General features: G+C 33.5%; 3 protein-coding genes across 4 annotated transcripts in view; all 3 read left to right on the top strand.

Annotated features, from left to right (window-relative positions):
- The window catches only part of LOC111703885 (proliferating cell nuclear antigen), a 22488-nt gene extending 11400 nt beyond the window's left edge, over positions 1 to 11088 (top strand). The window contains exons 3-11 of one of the 2 annotated variants that reach the window (XM_023475969.1): positions 7545 to 7613; positions 7683 to 7754; positions 8229 to 8296; positions 8494 to 8590; positions 8828 to 9040; positions 9302 to 9379; positions 9663 to 9721; positions 10062 to 10128; positions 10829 to 11088. In XM_023475969.1, the coding sequence (XP_023331737.1) occupies positions 7572 to 7613; positions 7683 to 7754; positions 8229 to 8296; positions 8494 to 8590; positions 8828 to 9040; positions 9302 to 9379; positions 9663 to 9721; positions 10062 to 10128; positions 10829 to 10915 (783 nt within the window). In that variant the 5' untranslated portion in view covers positions 7545 to 7571 and the 3' untranslated portion in view covers positions 10916 to 11088. The other variant, XM_023475970.1, reaches the window with a different exon arrangement.
- On the top strand, positions 459 to 7543 carry LOC111703882 (cell division cycle-associated 7-like protein; the record flags this gene model as incomplete). Its single annotated transcript, XM_023475964.1, is given in 10 exon segments — positions 459 to 617; positions 1291 to 1567; positions 1798 to 1895; positions 2469 to 2529; positions 2769 to 2857; positions 3084 to 3182; positions 3673 to 3768; positions 4700 to 4787; positions 6087 to 6179; positions 6938 to 7543. Coding segments are annotated over 10 exon segments (1177 nt in total), but the record flags the coding sequence as incomplete, so codon positions are not given.
- LOC111703881 (protein timeless homolog) overlaps positions 11089 to 14615 on the top strand; it is a 28930-nt gene continuing 25403 nt past the window's right edge. Inside the window, exons 1-5 of the mRNA XM_023475963.1 lie at positions 11089 to 11177; positions 12226 to 12309; positions 13312 to 13388; positions 13826 to 13892; positions 14152 to 14226. Coding sequence (XP_023331731.1) covers positions 11115 to 11177; positions 12226 to 12309; positions 13312 to 13388; positions 13826 to 13892; positions 14152 to 14226 — 366 coding nt within the window. The 5' untranslated portion in view covers positions 11089 to 11114. The remainder of the gene's footprint in view (positions 11178 to 12225; positions 12310 to 13311; positions 13389 to 13825; positions 13893 to 14151; positions 14227 to 14615) is intronic.

The raw sequence follows: 14615 nt of genomic DNA, 5'->3' as shown, positions 1-14615 counted from the left end.
TATCCAATTGACGTAATGTAAATACCAAGAAATCTCGAGATTAAGAAAAGCATTGATCTCGATATCTACCATTCTAAAGTTTCAGCTCAGAGCTGAAAACTTTAGAATGAAATATCCATAATCCAAATCAGTTAATTAATATGGAGATAAATACCAAGAAATCTCGAGATTAAGAAAAGCATTGATCTCGATATCCACCATTCTAAAGTTTCAGCTCAGAGCTGAAAACTTTAGAATAAAATATCCTTAATCCCAATCAGTTAAATAATATGGAGATTAATACCAAGAAATCTCGAGATTAAGAAAAGCATTGATCTCGATATCCACCATTCTAAAGTTTCAGCTCAGGGTACATAATTTAGAAAATGTTAAAATGTACACATCATAAGATTTGAGAATGGAGTATATTTCAAAATCAACTATTGTTTGAACATTTCCAAAAATCATTTTACTTATAGGCAAGAAAAAACTATTCTCTTACCACGGAAGAAAAAGAAGATATCAGTGAAGAGTGGAAGAGTGGAGAAGAAGAGCAGCAAATATAAACTCAAGATTCTCGGATTCTCTAATGATAAGAAAGCTCGGAGCGATTCTCCAGATTCTGGTTTCTCCAGCAGGTACTTATAACACCATACGGGGTTACCCCTGGAGATTTATTTTTTTGTAACCTCCCCCCCCCCATTTTTATGAAGCATTTTGTGTCTGATTTTATAATAATAAAACTTACTTATTAAATTCTTATTCCATTCTCATTATTTATTAAGATTTTATTTAAAAACAAACGGAAATGTTCTCTTTGACGAAAAAAAACATGATTTTGATGAATCTTAGAACCCTGAAGATCAGGGTAACTGATATTCCTTTTTTTAAATCAAGTTTTCTAGTTTAAAGATAATTTATCCTTTGACTAATTGACGGGTGTTGTTTTTAAACAGTATTTTATAATAGCAATGGCTGCAATTTAATAACTGTAAGCATATCTGAAGCCAGTGCTCAGTATCCATTAAATTTTGATCCCAATCCAGTATCCGGACTGGAATAAAATGATCATAAACCTTAGCTATTTTTTAATGTTTGGCTAAAATTCAGTGATAAAAAAATGATTAATATTTTTTTCTCACAACAGTTCAGATTCGGATTTTGAGAGCAAAAGATTTGTGTTTCCAGTTTTTTAATTGATATTTTGCACCTTGGATCCGGATCCGCATATTTTTCCGGATCCAGGGAAACAAAATGATGCCAATCCTACTGATCGGGATCCGAAGCACTGTCTGACACTTATTATTTTAGGTCCGTAACTCCAGTGGAGGCTGAAGAGGATGAGCACACAGAAGAGGCCGTGGATGAGGATTCTAACCAGGAACTTGACTCCATCAAGGAGGACTTTCTGAAATCTCTTGATGAAGATGATGATGAAGGAGATGATGAAGATGATAAAGATTGGGCCGCTTCCAAGTATACTGATGTTCAGAAAGTCAAGAAATCTGCAACTGTTGTGCACTGCGCTCCTATCATCAAAGCACAGGCTAAAAGCGCTTTTGAGCTAGTGCGCGATAAGAAAAAGCAGGCAAGAAGTTGATTGTTTTTAATGGTGGAAGAAACTATTTCAATATTTTCAAATTCATTTTCATAAATATCGTCAAACTTGTGAATAAAATATTTAAGCTCTGGTACCGGGGTAAAACCAATGCACTTCGTAAGAAAGAAGTTTTAAGGAGAACAATACTAGTTTCTTATTTTTAAATGTTATTTTAACCAATCATATAATATCACCTAAGTAACCTGAAATTTGTTAAGGAGGTGGAGAAGATGATGGCCGCGTTAAAACAGCAGTGGGAGGAGCATAAACGATTATCAACTCCTAAACCTAAGAAGCGCGAGTTCACGGCTCACAGGTGGACTTGAAATTTTCAACCTGATGGTGTAAACCTTTGATACTTCAAACTTGGTGTTTTTTAACTTAACAATTCATAGATCACTTTCAAGTATTTAATTTTTAATATACCAACCAACTAGGATAGGACAAGAACTTTGGGTTTAGGATCCGGATCCATTGGATCCTCAAGATTATGGCTTCCTGGATCTACGGATCCGGATCCAAGGGGCAAAATATCATCCTTTAAATCCCAAAAAATGACTATTAAAATCCAATTATAAACAGTTGCAATTAGAGATTATTTAACATTTTCCTTTTCTCTGAATGAATCCGCAATTTTTAGCATAAAAATAAGCTAAAAGAAGAAAAATTATTTGACCATTCTTCTTTGTTAATCAAATTTAGTAAATCTTAATCCGGATCCGTATCTCCATTTTTTTCCAGTCCAGATCCGCATCAAAAAAATTATTTCACATGCTAATCTGACGATTTACATTGAAGCCGAACTTAAACATCAATTTTCTCTTTCTTTTTACAAATGCTGTTTTTTTTTATGTAAAGAATTGTGCTCTCAATTGATCAACTTATTTAGGCGAGTGTCAACGGGGGAGATTGGTGAAATAAGACGATCAGGACGATCTATTGGAGCAAAGGTAATTCTTCAGCTTGGGGGAGGGGGGGGGGGGTACATTTCTTCCTCATGTAAACTAAGATACCTTGATGAAAACTAAGATTTTTGAAAATAAAGCTTACGAGTCTCGTTGTCAACATAGATAGATTTCTAGAGATTATTAAGAATTTGGACACAGAAGCGTCAAAATTACTATTTATTACATTTTTATGCAGTTGATCGAAATGTTCATGTAGCTCATTTTAACTATTTTTATCCAAGGTCGAGTACGGAGATCTAGATTTCTCTCCGGCCAAGCGTCTACGGGAACTTGGAAAAACTGGACACACTTTCAATGAGGAAGAATTTAGGTAAAATATATTTCATTCCACCTTGGGGAAGAAACTATGCTTAAGATCATAATCGGACAAACATTCCCCTGATATAAAAGATTTCCTGAAAAAAACTCAAATTACTTAAAACAAGAATTTATATCAGACAGCCGTAAACCTTTCCTTTGGGTCCTAAGATTATTTTAACCTAATCGATTGATGTTTATTTAATACATACAGGAAGATATTTAATAAATTGATTAAGGTTTGTACAAAGAGAGAAAGGAAACACTCCCCGGAGTCACATTGATCCAAATGTTAATGTTCTTCTACCAGATGATGTGACACAGTCCATGATTAACAGGTGATAAAACAGGGGGAGATATTGATATTCATTGATATTGATACATACTGATTCATATTGATTGATGTTGATTGATTGACTTAATGTATTCATATTGATTGGTATTCATTGCTATCCAATTGACGTAATGTATTCATATTGATTGGTATTCATTGCTATCCATTGAGATTGATAGATTGACGTAATGTATTCATATTGATTGGTATTCATTGCCATCCATTGATATTTTATCGATATTGATTGATTGACGTAATGTGATGATATTGATTGGTATTCATGCTTTTCATTGATATTGATTGATTGACGTTCACGTAACAAAATGACGGGACACATTGATCAATAGAACTGTTGATGATTTATTTTATTTTTTACACCCCTGTTGATAATTGATTTATTGACTTTTTAATGCGAACGATGCATCGACTCATCGATGCATTTACGCATTTATTGACTGACGCACTGATGCCTATTGCTGATTCATATGATTTAGGATACACTTCAGTGGACCTAAGAAATACTGTCAGTCAACTGGAACATGTTGTCATCAGTGTCGTCAGAAAACTACCGATACCAAAACTGTTTGTAGGTTAGGTTGCTATCTGGGTATTGTGCTAATTTTAAACATGTGTGGTCTAACTTACGCGTAGACTTTTTATAGGCGGGGGCCTTCAAATAGAAGATTTATGTTTGTGAAACAGATTCTGTTTCCTGTGAATATTAATAATCAGAGAAGGAGGGGTGGGGTACATTATTGTATATTTAGTATGTTTTTGTCTTCCGATCATAACTCTTTCACCAATTTGCCTTTTTTGGCTTAGGAACCTCGTTATAACCATAGGAATTTTCTTAGCTTTATATGAATATTTATATTCTGTGTACGAACGGGAAAACTTAGACTCTATTCAATATCCTATATTAGTTTCTCATAGGGATGAAATTGGATATTGAATATATCTCAAGAAAAATGATGGTTAAATTATCTTACAAAGTATTAAAGGATGACTTCCTGGTGGTTCTGTTGGCTAACAACTTAATAATTGAAGGTCCCATTTTATATAACTATCTGAAATGGTTAAATATTATCAGAATATGGGATACAATTTTGGAATGAAATAATAACACAATAAATAGCCAGCAGGATTCATCAGGACAACATCTATGGTGGCGTGGTTTCCTCTCAACGCTGTTCCATAGTCCCAAATAAAGAATAATTGACAATGAGCAATCTTAGCTCAACATGAAGATATATTTCTCATCTAAGAATTTTATTCATATCTAAAACCATTCCCTTGGTTCTACCCGAGTAGCTAATCAAAATTTTAGGCAAATCGGTCATGGGGTTCATGAGTTACGATCGGACATACACATTACACACAGACTAAACATATTTTTTCTCTTAAATCCATTTTTTTCCCCCTATTTTTTCTTCCGTGTTCTAAAAATCCCATGGGCAACGTTTGAACGTCAGTTAGTACTTGATAAGTTAATATATATATTTATAGATATCATATTCTTAGGTCAGGTCAATGTGTTGGGATGAGGGGACAGTTTTGTGGATCCTGTCTAAACAATAGATACGGAGAATCCGTAGCTCAAGCGCTGAAGGTCCGTATATATTCTAAGAATAATAAAAATAACTGTTGAGCCTTAAAGATTTGTTTAATTGTTTTTTTGAAATTTTTGTTTACTCGAAAAAATATTTTTCCTTCCCACCTCCTCTGAAAATCATCTTTTTTCTCCAGAAGATATATTTGCTTGTGCTTTGTACTTTTGCTTTGTGTGCAACAATATTTTCTGTTTCTATTTCTCGTTGAATTGGGGGAAAACATGATTTTACGAGAATATTCATGAAATTGTTGTGTAAAAACGATTTAAAAGAGTGAAAAAAGTTACCTTGTGACGAACAATTTTTCACCCCCCCCCCCCCTGTCATGAATAAACCTCCCGGGGGGGGGGGTTGATTCAGAAAAATAGTTTTGTAGTGAAATAACTCACAAAATTATCTTTATAAAATTATGGATGGGGGTCAAACTGTGATACCTAAATAAGTTAAAATGGATTCTTTTTGAAGATATAATTCTATTATCCATAGATTATGTAAACAAACTTATGTGGTTACCTTAACCCTATCCCCGCTGGGGTACTTGAAAACCAGGATACGCGGGGGGGGGGGTCAATTTGCCCCCCCCCCCTCTAAATCCCATGTTTTATGTCCAAATATGACAAATGATACATCATTAGAAAGCTCTTGTGCTCTACTTTTAGAATCTGCAAAAAAATTGCAAATTTGCGAAAATTGAATTTTTTATCGCAAAATCCAGTTTTATAGTAAAAATGTTTGCAAAAAAAATTTGTCCAAAAAATGACAAATTATACATTTTTGAAAAGCCCTTGACCATGCCATTTAAAATATGCAAAAATTTTTGCAAAATTTTAAATAACCTGATTTTTAATCAAGAAAAACTAAAAATGTGCAAATTTCCTTTGACAGGTTGTTTGCAAAAAATTTGCAAATTTTTTTTCGCAAAACTTGTGCAATCCGTTTCCTTATGTCATAGGCTTTCCAAAAAGCTAAATTTTATCAAAATCTGACAAGTGAAAGTGGGTCAAAACAAAGATTTAGTTTGCTACAGGCAAAAGCAGTCATTCAGGCAGTGTGCCTGAGGACTCAGACAGTTAGTATTAAAGCCCGGTTTTAGGCCTAAAGGGAGGGCTTTGGGTATGTAAGAAAAGTCAGAAAATTTCAACAGCCTCAGACCAATACTTATTGAGTTATGTAAAAAAAAACTACAGGGGGGGATCAAATTGACCCCCCCCCCCCAGCGGGAATAGGGTTAAAGAATGAAGGGAGGGAGGGGGGTAAGTAAAATCTATGCTTGCTTATGTAAAATATTTATTTTGTAGGATCCTGACTGGAAATGTCCGCCCTGCAGACGAATCTGTAACTGCTCTTTCTGCCTGGAGACCCCTACTGGTCAACTTTACTACCTGGCAAAGGTATGTTTTTAGCATTTAAGGGTCTTAATCCTTGATTTCAAGTAACCCTCCATGCAACGATGCAACTCAATCTGATTCACGGCGCTACCCTTGAAACCTTTACTTAATCAACATTATTGATAATTTCTAATTTTCTAGGGTTAATTTGATTTTTCTGATAATTCCTAGGGTTTTGTTGATTTTCTTAGAATCTTGAAAAATTGCACACATTTGAACCGCAATTGAAAATTATTTGGTTTTTAAAATGTTTAACATTGATATCTAACTCATACTTAATCAGATAAAGCTTTTGAGGTACCGTTGTGAATCGACAAATGTAATCTTTGTACAGGTCACTTGTTATTACGTTAACAGTTCCTTACCTGACCGCCCGGCCCACTCACTTCCCAATCTTTTGTTATCTTAGTGAATCTGGCTTTATCTAGGGGAAATAAATTAGGATTGGGGTTTTTTTTATATATTTAGAAATAGATTCTAACAGTAACATATAAAAGATTCTAGGCTGCACCGGCTGCACGCCAAAGCATTGCTTTAGACACATCACCGTTAATTTTAAGAGTTTTCAAGGAAAAGACCTGCTTTCAAGTAGATTTTTGACCTTTTAAACAAGATTCCAACAACTTGGACACTTGCACAAGTAATTTATGGTTTTGACTGAATCAATTTTTACCNAAATGTGTTCGTTGTAGACTCTTCCTGTAAACTAAAGCATTGATTTAAAATTAGTGCTTCATTTATTTTGACAAAGAATATTTTAGCATCTCAAGTTTGCCTCGGTACATCACTATCTCATGCACCTACGAGAGAAATGGTCACGGGAAGAGCAGAAAAAAGATGATGATGAAAATGAAGACGAGAATATGGGAGAAGACTAAAGATAAAAAATCTGATTAAGTTTTCGGATAATTCTGCTTTCTTGGATTTAAAGCTCAACTTTAATGGACATTTTTTGAAGTGAAATATCTGTGTTCCAAACCGTGGTTTAAAATTGTGACCTTTGATAACAAGAACTCAGTCTCAAAATTACTTAAGCATATGCTTAAAATCATTTTTTGCTCTAGATGATCATTATCAGTTTAATTTTTGTATCGCGATGATGGTAATTTGTGAAGATTTATATTTATGGACTAAAAATAATGTAACGCACACAATGGGATTCGAACCCCATTTGAACAAGAGGAAACCTTACGCTTAATTAAAACAGTTGATGCCTTAATGTGCCTTGATGTTTTTCTTTCTTTATCGATCTCAAATATTTAAGTTTGGCTTTTAAAATTTTTGAAAATTTGATTGTTTTAACCGTTATTTAATTTAACTGGATGAAAATTCCTACTTTGAACAAAAGTGACTTGACGTTAATTTCAGACCCAATTCCTTCCATTAACCTACAAAATGTTTGAGGCAAGATTAGTCCAGGGAAACCTCCTTAAGAAGGTGAAATTCATTTTTTCAAAAAAAATTTTAATTCTAGCTTTAGGAATAATAATATTTTTTTTCTGCCAGGTTCTCGAATCCTTGAAAGATCTTCTAAATGAAGCTACCTGGGACTGTAGTGATACCGGAATCCAGCTTCAGGTGAAGACTGATCATTTTATCATAGATTAATTAACAATAACAGATAAAACACTAGATGTCGACTTTTCAAGATTTAGGAGTTAGCTTTTCGTTCACAAGAACCGAGGCAGAGGCCCAATGGAGTTGTGTGCATATTCCAGGGAGAGAACCTGTTCAAGCCGCATGCGTGTAACTCCTTTGGGCCTCTGCCTGAGGGTTATTGTGAACGAAAAACCCATAAATCTTGAAAAGACGACCGGTTATTATCATATAGTTAGATTTTTGCCGTATTGAAACATTTTTCATTACAAATTTAGAAAATCCTCCAATGAAAGCTGGAAAATCTGTCAACTTTTGGCGGGATTTATTTGAAATGTACTGAAAGCCTGCGGAAAGATCAGCAACATAAAAAGATGATGATGTTCTAAAATAAACTAAGCTTAAGAATAAGTTCTTAGAATAGCGTTTGACAAAAGTTAAAGAATGTATTTTTAGGCTATGGACAATAGTCACGTGTCTCTAGTCTCTGTTTCTCTTCGCGCCGATGGATTCGATAAATTCAGGTTTGTTGGGGTTTTTTTTCCCCTTTACATTAGGGTAATTTCTTAAGATTTCAGATTTTAAATAACGAAATAAAATGAAAAACTTTTTTGGGCGCTGACCTATTTTCTGAAGGAGGGGTTCAGTAAAAATGAAGACTTATGGAATCCACCATCTGATGGTCAGGATTATAACTGTTCTCAAGTATTTATTGATCTAGGTGTGACCGTCAGCTAGCTATGGGAATGAATCTTGGTTCTATGTCCAAGATCTTGAAGTGTGCCGCTAATGATGATATTATCACAATCAAAGCTCAGGTTAATAAATTTAGCTCTTCTTGGTCTTATATTTTACTGTTTACTTAAAATATATCAATTTAATAAAACTCTGCGTCGTACCTTATACATGTGGCTCAGTTTGCTAGGGGGTCAGTAAGGAATTTTAAGATAACACAAAATTACAAACGAATATATTGACATTTCGGAAAATAAGATTTTATAGGGGTTATTTATTACTTATCTCAGTTATTATTTCGAAATGTATTTTTTTTCTAGGATAACGCCGATACCGTGACCTTCATGTTCGAATCCCCAAACCAGGAGAAGGTGTCCGACTACGAGATGAAGCTAATGAACCTGGACGCCGAGCACCTCGGGATTCCTGAGACAGACTACGCCGCCGTTATCAAGATGCCCAGCGCCGAGTTCCAGAGAGTGATCAGGGATTTGTCTCAGTTCGGAGAATCTCTAGTCATCTCGTGCACAAAGGTTGGTAAAATTCAATAATTTCAAAAGAGGGTTAAGAGGGGTATAAGGGTTATTTTAACTTACGTTCACTTAGTGAAAAATAAAACAGGAACACACAAAATAAACATACCCTGGGACCCTGTTTACTATTCTTTGTTTGCTGCACTTTCTTTGAGGGCACGTGCTAAAAAGCCGTACAATTACTGAATTTTCAGATTGCAGTTCTATGGTTACTGTTAATTTATATCACCACATTCAGTAGTCTTAATTTTTTTTTTTTAGGAAGGAGTAAAGTTCTCTGCTGCTGGAGATATCGGAGTTGGAAATATCAAGATCGCACAGACCGCTAATGTTGACAAGGTTCATGGATTTTTCGCCAACATTTCATGAATAATTTCTGCAATACGTTTCGTGGATATTTTGATAAAATATTTTAAAACTTTCATATTTTAGTTGCACAAATCTTAAGACAGATTTTGAAAATTGTCAGAATAATTTGATTCCAGGGTCCACAAGTTTTGAACTAAGAAGGTTTTTTTTAGGAATTTCGGTTATTAAGTTATTTTTCACATTTTTAGAAGTAAGAAAATCGTATTTCTCTTTAGCAATTGAAAAAATATAAATTCTAATTTAATATTTTCAGGAGGAAGAGGCAGTTACCATCGAAATGCAGGAACCTGTTTCTCTTGCTTTCGCATGCAGGTATATTTCAAGAGTATTATCTGTTGTGGGGGCATGAAAATAAAAGTAGGTCCGTTTAATAGCACTTGGCAGGATTGTTCTTGCAACTGGCAAGATTTACAAACTTTTATTTAGCAAACCAATAATTTGCCATCCTAAAAATCATTATTTTCCCTAATTCAGCTAATTAAAATCTCTTATTCGTTATACTGCAGATTTGAGAAGGTATTTATTCTAGATACCTGAACATGTTCAACAATATAACCCTCTGTATTCTAGATACCTGAACATGTTCACCAATATAACCCCCTTTATTCTAGATACCTGAACATGTTCACCAATATAACCCTCTGTATTCTAGATACCTGAACATGTTCACCAAGGCCAGTTGTCTGTCTGGTCAGGTCTGCCTCTCCATGTCCCCTGAGGTTTGTAAAAATAATTTAATAAATTAAATGTTTGGCCTCCAGTGGGACCCAACAACTTCGGAATATATAGACGATTGTTAAACTCAATTAAAATTTTGAACAGTCAGATGAACATGAAACAGAACATTTTTGTAGTTTACACTGTACACAGACCCATTCCATTTCCTTTGTAACATCAATCACTGAAGATTGTTTACATGTCGTTTTCCTATTCCACGACCGGATTCTTTAACATTAATGAGTAAACGGGTCCCACTATGAACCATCCAATTAAAGAGTTAGTTCCATTCTCAAGTCACAACGGTAACCTACAATCTTATTCGATTAACATTTAACATAAGTCAAAAGGTTAAAATGGGTGCCGTTATGAACCTGACGTGGAACTCAAAAGATTATTTTATCAAATCCCATTTAAGAAGTTCTTATCTTATTTTTATAAATCCTGTACTAATGTTTAATTTTATAGTTTTAACTAGTAGCCGAAGGGCCCGGGGTTGCCCGTGGAAAAAAAAATTTGAAAAAATGTCGAATTTTTTAGCCTATAACACCCCCCGGCCACCCATGAGTGTCCACAAAAATTGCAGCCCAATTGGTCCAGCCGTTAGGTCTGCTATACGTAACATATGTATATACGAATGTCTTGTTTTATTATATAGATAAAGCGAGATTTAAATGTTTATAAATAATATTTTAATTGCAGGTTCCCCTAGTTGTTGAGTACAATATCGGAGAGATTGGATACATCAGATACTATCTCGCACCCAAGATTGAAGACGAAGACAACTAAATATCCACCAACTCCAAGATGTCCCCCCCCCCCCTCTCATCAGTATAACCAAACATCTACTGTAAATGAATCTGTAAATCTCGTTGTAAACCATTCGACATTTTATTGTACTAAGAACTTGATTAAACGTTTTATCCATTTAAACTTTTTTCTTGATAAAATATTTTTTCAGAGCGGGGGTTAATCTCCCCTGTCTAGAATGGATCAATTGGCTGCTAGCGAGCTACAAGCTACTGTTGCTAGTCTAGGAACTAATGATGGGGTAAATCAATCATAATCTAAGGATTGTACATAAATTGGAAAACGCATCTATTAGAACTAGAAATCTTTAGAATATAAAGACGACTCAAGTTATGACAAAAAATAGTCTTTTGAACTCATGACGCAGCAGGTGTGCACTGTGCAGTGTAAATAGACCCTAATGATTTGATATGATAAGTTAATAATGAAACTAGATGCTTTGTAAATCATAAAATACACAGAAGTATTGTTGTAATGCCGTCTTCCTATTCTAACTTTATAAGAGTCGGCACTGTTCTAATTAAAGATTTGAATATCGCTTTACCAATTACATATAATATATATATATATAAATATATATACATATTGAGTCATCAACGACAATTATCACACTTCTCTGTTGATATTCATATTTTCCGATTCGCTTTTGAAGGGATTAATTGTAATACAAACAATAGTCTAATAAAGTAGTGAAATTAGATTGATGCGAACTATGTCAGCAAGAGTAAGAAAAAATGTAAAAACCTATAAGAAATGATGAATTCTAAATCTTTGAAATACTTCAACATGAGGAAGTCAAGTTAAAGGAGAGAACTATCGTTTTTTTGCTACTGTAGTGTTGAATCATGCTCAACAAGGGCCATTCAGCGAAATATCAAGTGACCCATTTTTTAGTTTAATCAATAGTTCAGATTAACTTCAAAGAAAAACATCACGGGTTCTTCGTTTCTTCTAAAAAACATCGAATAAAGAAATCGTATAATTAATGAAAAGCCTAAATTCTGATTTAATATATATATATATATATACACATGAATATATACTATTATATATAATATTTATAAGAAATAGAATTTAAGGATAATTAAATTATTCCCGCCTAAGACCAAAAACAATGTTGAATTATTTTTATTTAGATATTGATAGTTCATTTTCAGTAAATCATTGGAATCGGGACTTTTATTTCTGAAATTACTAAAAATATAAATTTTCAGCTACTTGCTCCATAATTGTACTTTTTGTCAACTAATGACATGTATATTTAGATCCGGTATAATTTGTATGTTTAGATCCGGTATATTCCGGATGAAGATTGCGTAGAATGCGTCAAGGACCTGATACGCTTTCTGCGTAGGGATGATGAGAACCATGAGGTTTGTAAATCAGAATAAAATTTAAAACTTTTTATTAACTTTAAAAATTTGATTAGCTTAAATTTAGTTCGATAGGCCTTGCTATTTTAGCTTCTCCCGTTGTTGACAAAACTGCATGGTATCATATTTCTTTCTGTTATTTTTTGTTGTCTATTTTTAATTTTTGGCAAATAAGCTTAGTTTAAGACGACTCCCTCCATTTATACCCTCTAGAGTTAAATCTGTTTTTTATTCATAAATGTTTGTTTATTGCCCCCCCCCCCTCCTCCTCTATTTTTTAAAACTTTAAAATGCCATTCTTTACAGATGTTGCGACAAATCTAGGGAAAATTATTGTTGTTAGGTTTCCCTTTAATATTTGTTGTTTTCTGTAAACAATTACGTTTTCTTACATATATTTTGTTTTAGTACTTATGAGGACATCTTAAAATTGTCTAAATATTTTTTTATTTCCAATCTTGTTTGGTTTGACCTTCCAAATATATAATTCACTTTAATATATTATTTGGTTTTAATTCTAGAAGGTGAATTTTTTTCTGATAAGAAGTGATGAAATTAAAACTGTCAAAATTTGCGATTGGTAATTTTCTCAACCACGATTTTCTGGTAGAAATAAACTTCAAATTGAATAAACTTTTATAACGAAGTATTTTATTTAAGAAATGTAAGATATTTATTTCGAAATTGGCGTTTGTGTTTGCATGCATTGGTATTTAACAACTTGCAACGATGTACAATGTTCATCTAAATCATATTTTTTATTTTGATTGGTGTATATAGTCTACAAAGAAAATACAAAAGTGTAGGACTACGGTAGTATTGCTAAATTATGATGATTGATTGATTGCTTGCTCAATTGATAATCAATCAATCAATGAAATGTAAGAGTTATTTTATCTGTTTTAATATTATCCCGGTTGTTTGACCTGACCACGGTCGAAACTAAGCTTTTTAATTATCTCGCCAAACTTTTCATTTTTTTTAAGAAATCTCATTGTTAAGGTGAGAAGAGCGCTGGGAGATCTTGGTGTTGTTAAATCAGATCTTATTCCGATCATCAAAGATCATTCTCACAACAGGTCAAGCGTTTTTTAAATATTTTGATATAATTTAAAAGTCTGATTTGATCTGATCTAATCACAGTCGGGGTCAGTCTTTTTATTTTACTCCAAAAGGTGAAAAATAAAATCAAAACATCTTATTTTTGAGATCTCCTCATTCAGATTTCGTCATTTTTATTGTCTAAATTCACAACTTTCCCCTTTTTACTATTACTTGAGCAACAAATAAAAGGTATTGTCGTTTTTATCTTTCATAGAAATTGCTTTTCTTTTTCCCTCTGCATAAATAAAGGTACATTGTGCAATGTGCATGTCATTTTTACAGAAAATCACAAATTTAAAAATCAATTTTATGATAATTCATCATTTTTACTGGAGACAAATGTTTAGACAAAAGTATACCACTGAGATGAAATGTTTTGTTTTCTCGAAAAATACCTAAATAATTATTTTAGGGAATTGTTCGATGTAACTCTACGGTTACTGGTAAACCTCACAAATCCGGAACTTCTTCTTTTTAAGGTATTTTCAAATATCAGATTCAGAGGGATATATTTTCTTTACATATTATTCCCCAGGTGGGTGTGTAATTCTTTTACCAAGATGGTAGCTTTGTTTGCGCGGAGCGGGAAAAAATTAGGTTTATATTCTCAGAAGAAGGGGGGAAAATAAATCAATTTTTAGTTAGAAAGAAACTTTACTGTTCACCTGAGCATCAAAAATTATTTTCTAATTAAATAAATAAAATAATAAATACCTTAATTTTTTCATTTGTCATCAGGAAGAATTGCCTGAGGATAAGGAAACAAGAAACTATTATCTTCAAATTCAAAACCATAGACAACAGTACAAACAGGTACCTTGTACATAGAAAACAGTACAGACACGTACCTTGTACATAGACAACAGTACAAACAGGTACCTTTTACATAGACAACAGTACAAACAGGTACCTTGCACATAGAAAACAGTACAAACAGGTACCTTGTACATAGACAACGGTACAAACAGGTACCTTGTACATAGACACAGTACAAACAGGTACCTTGTACATAGACAACAGTACAAACAGGTACCTTGTACATAGACAACAGTACAAACAGGTACCTTGTACATAGACAACAGTACAAACAGGTACCTTGTACATAGACAACAGTACAAACAGGTACCTTGTACATAGACAACAGTACAAACAGGTACCTTGTACATAGACAACAGTACAAACAGGTACCTTGTACATAGACA

The sequence above is a fragment of the Eurytemora carolleeae genome, unplaced genomic scaffold, assembly GCF_000591075.1.
Source record: "Eurytemora carolleeae unplaced genomic scaffold, Eaff_2.0 scaffold401, whole genome shotgun sequence".
Classification (NCBI taxonomy): Eukaryota; Metazoa; Arthropoda; class Copepoda; order Calanoida; family Temoridae; genus Eurytemora; species Eurytemora carolleeae.
This window is presented reverse-complemented; position numbering and strand designations above follow the sequence as displayed.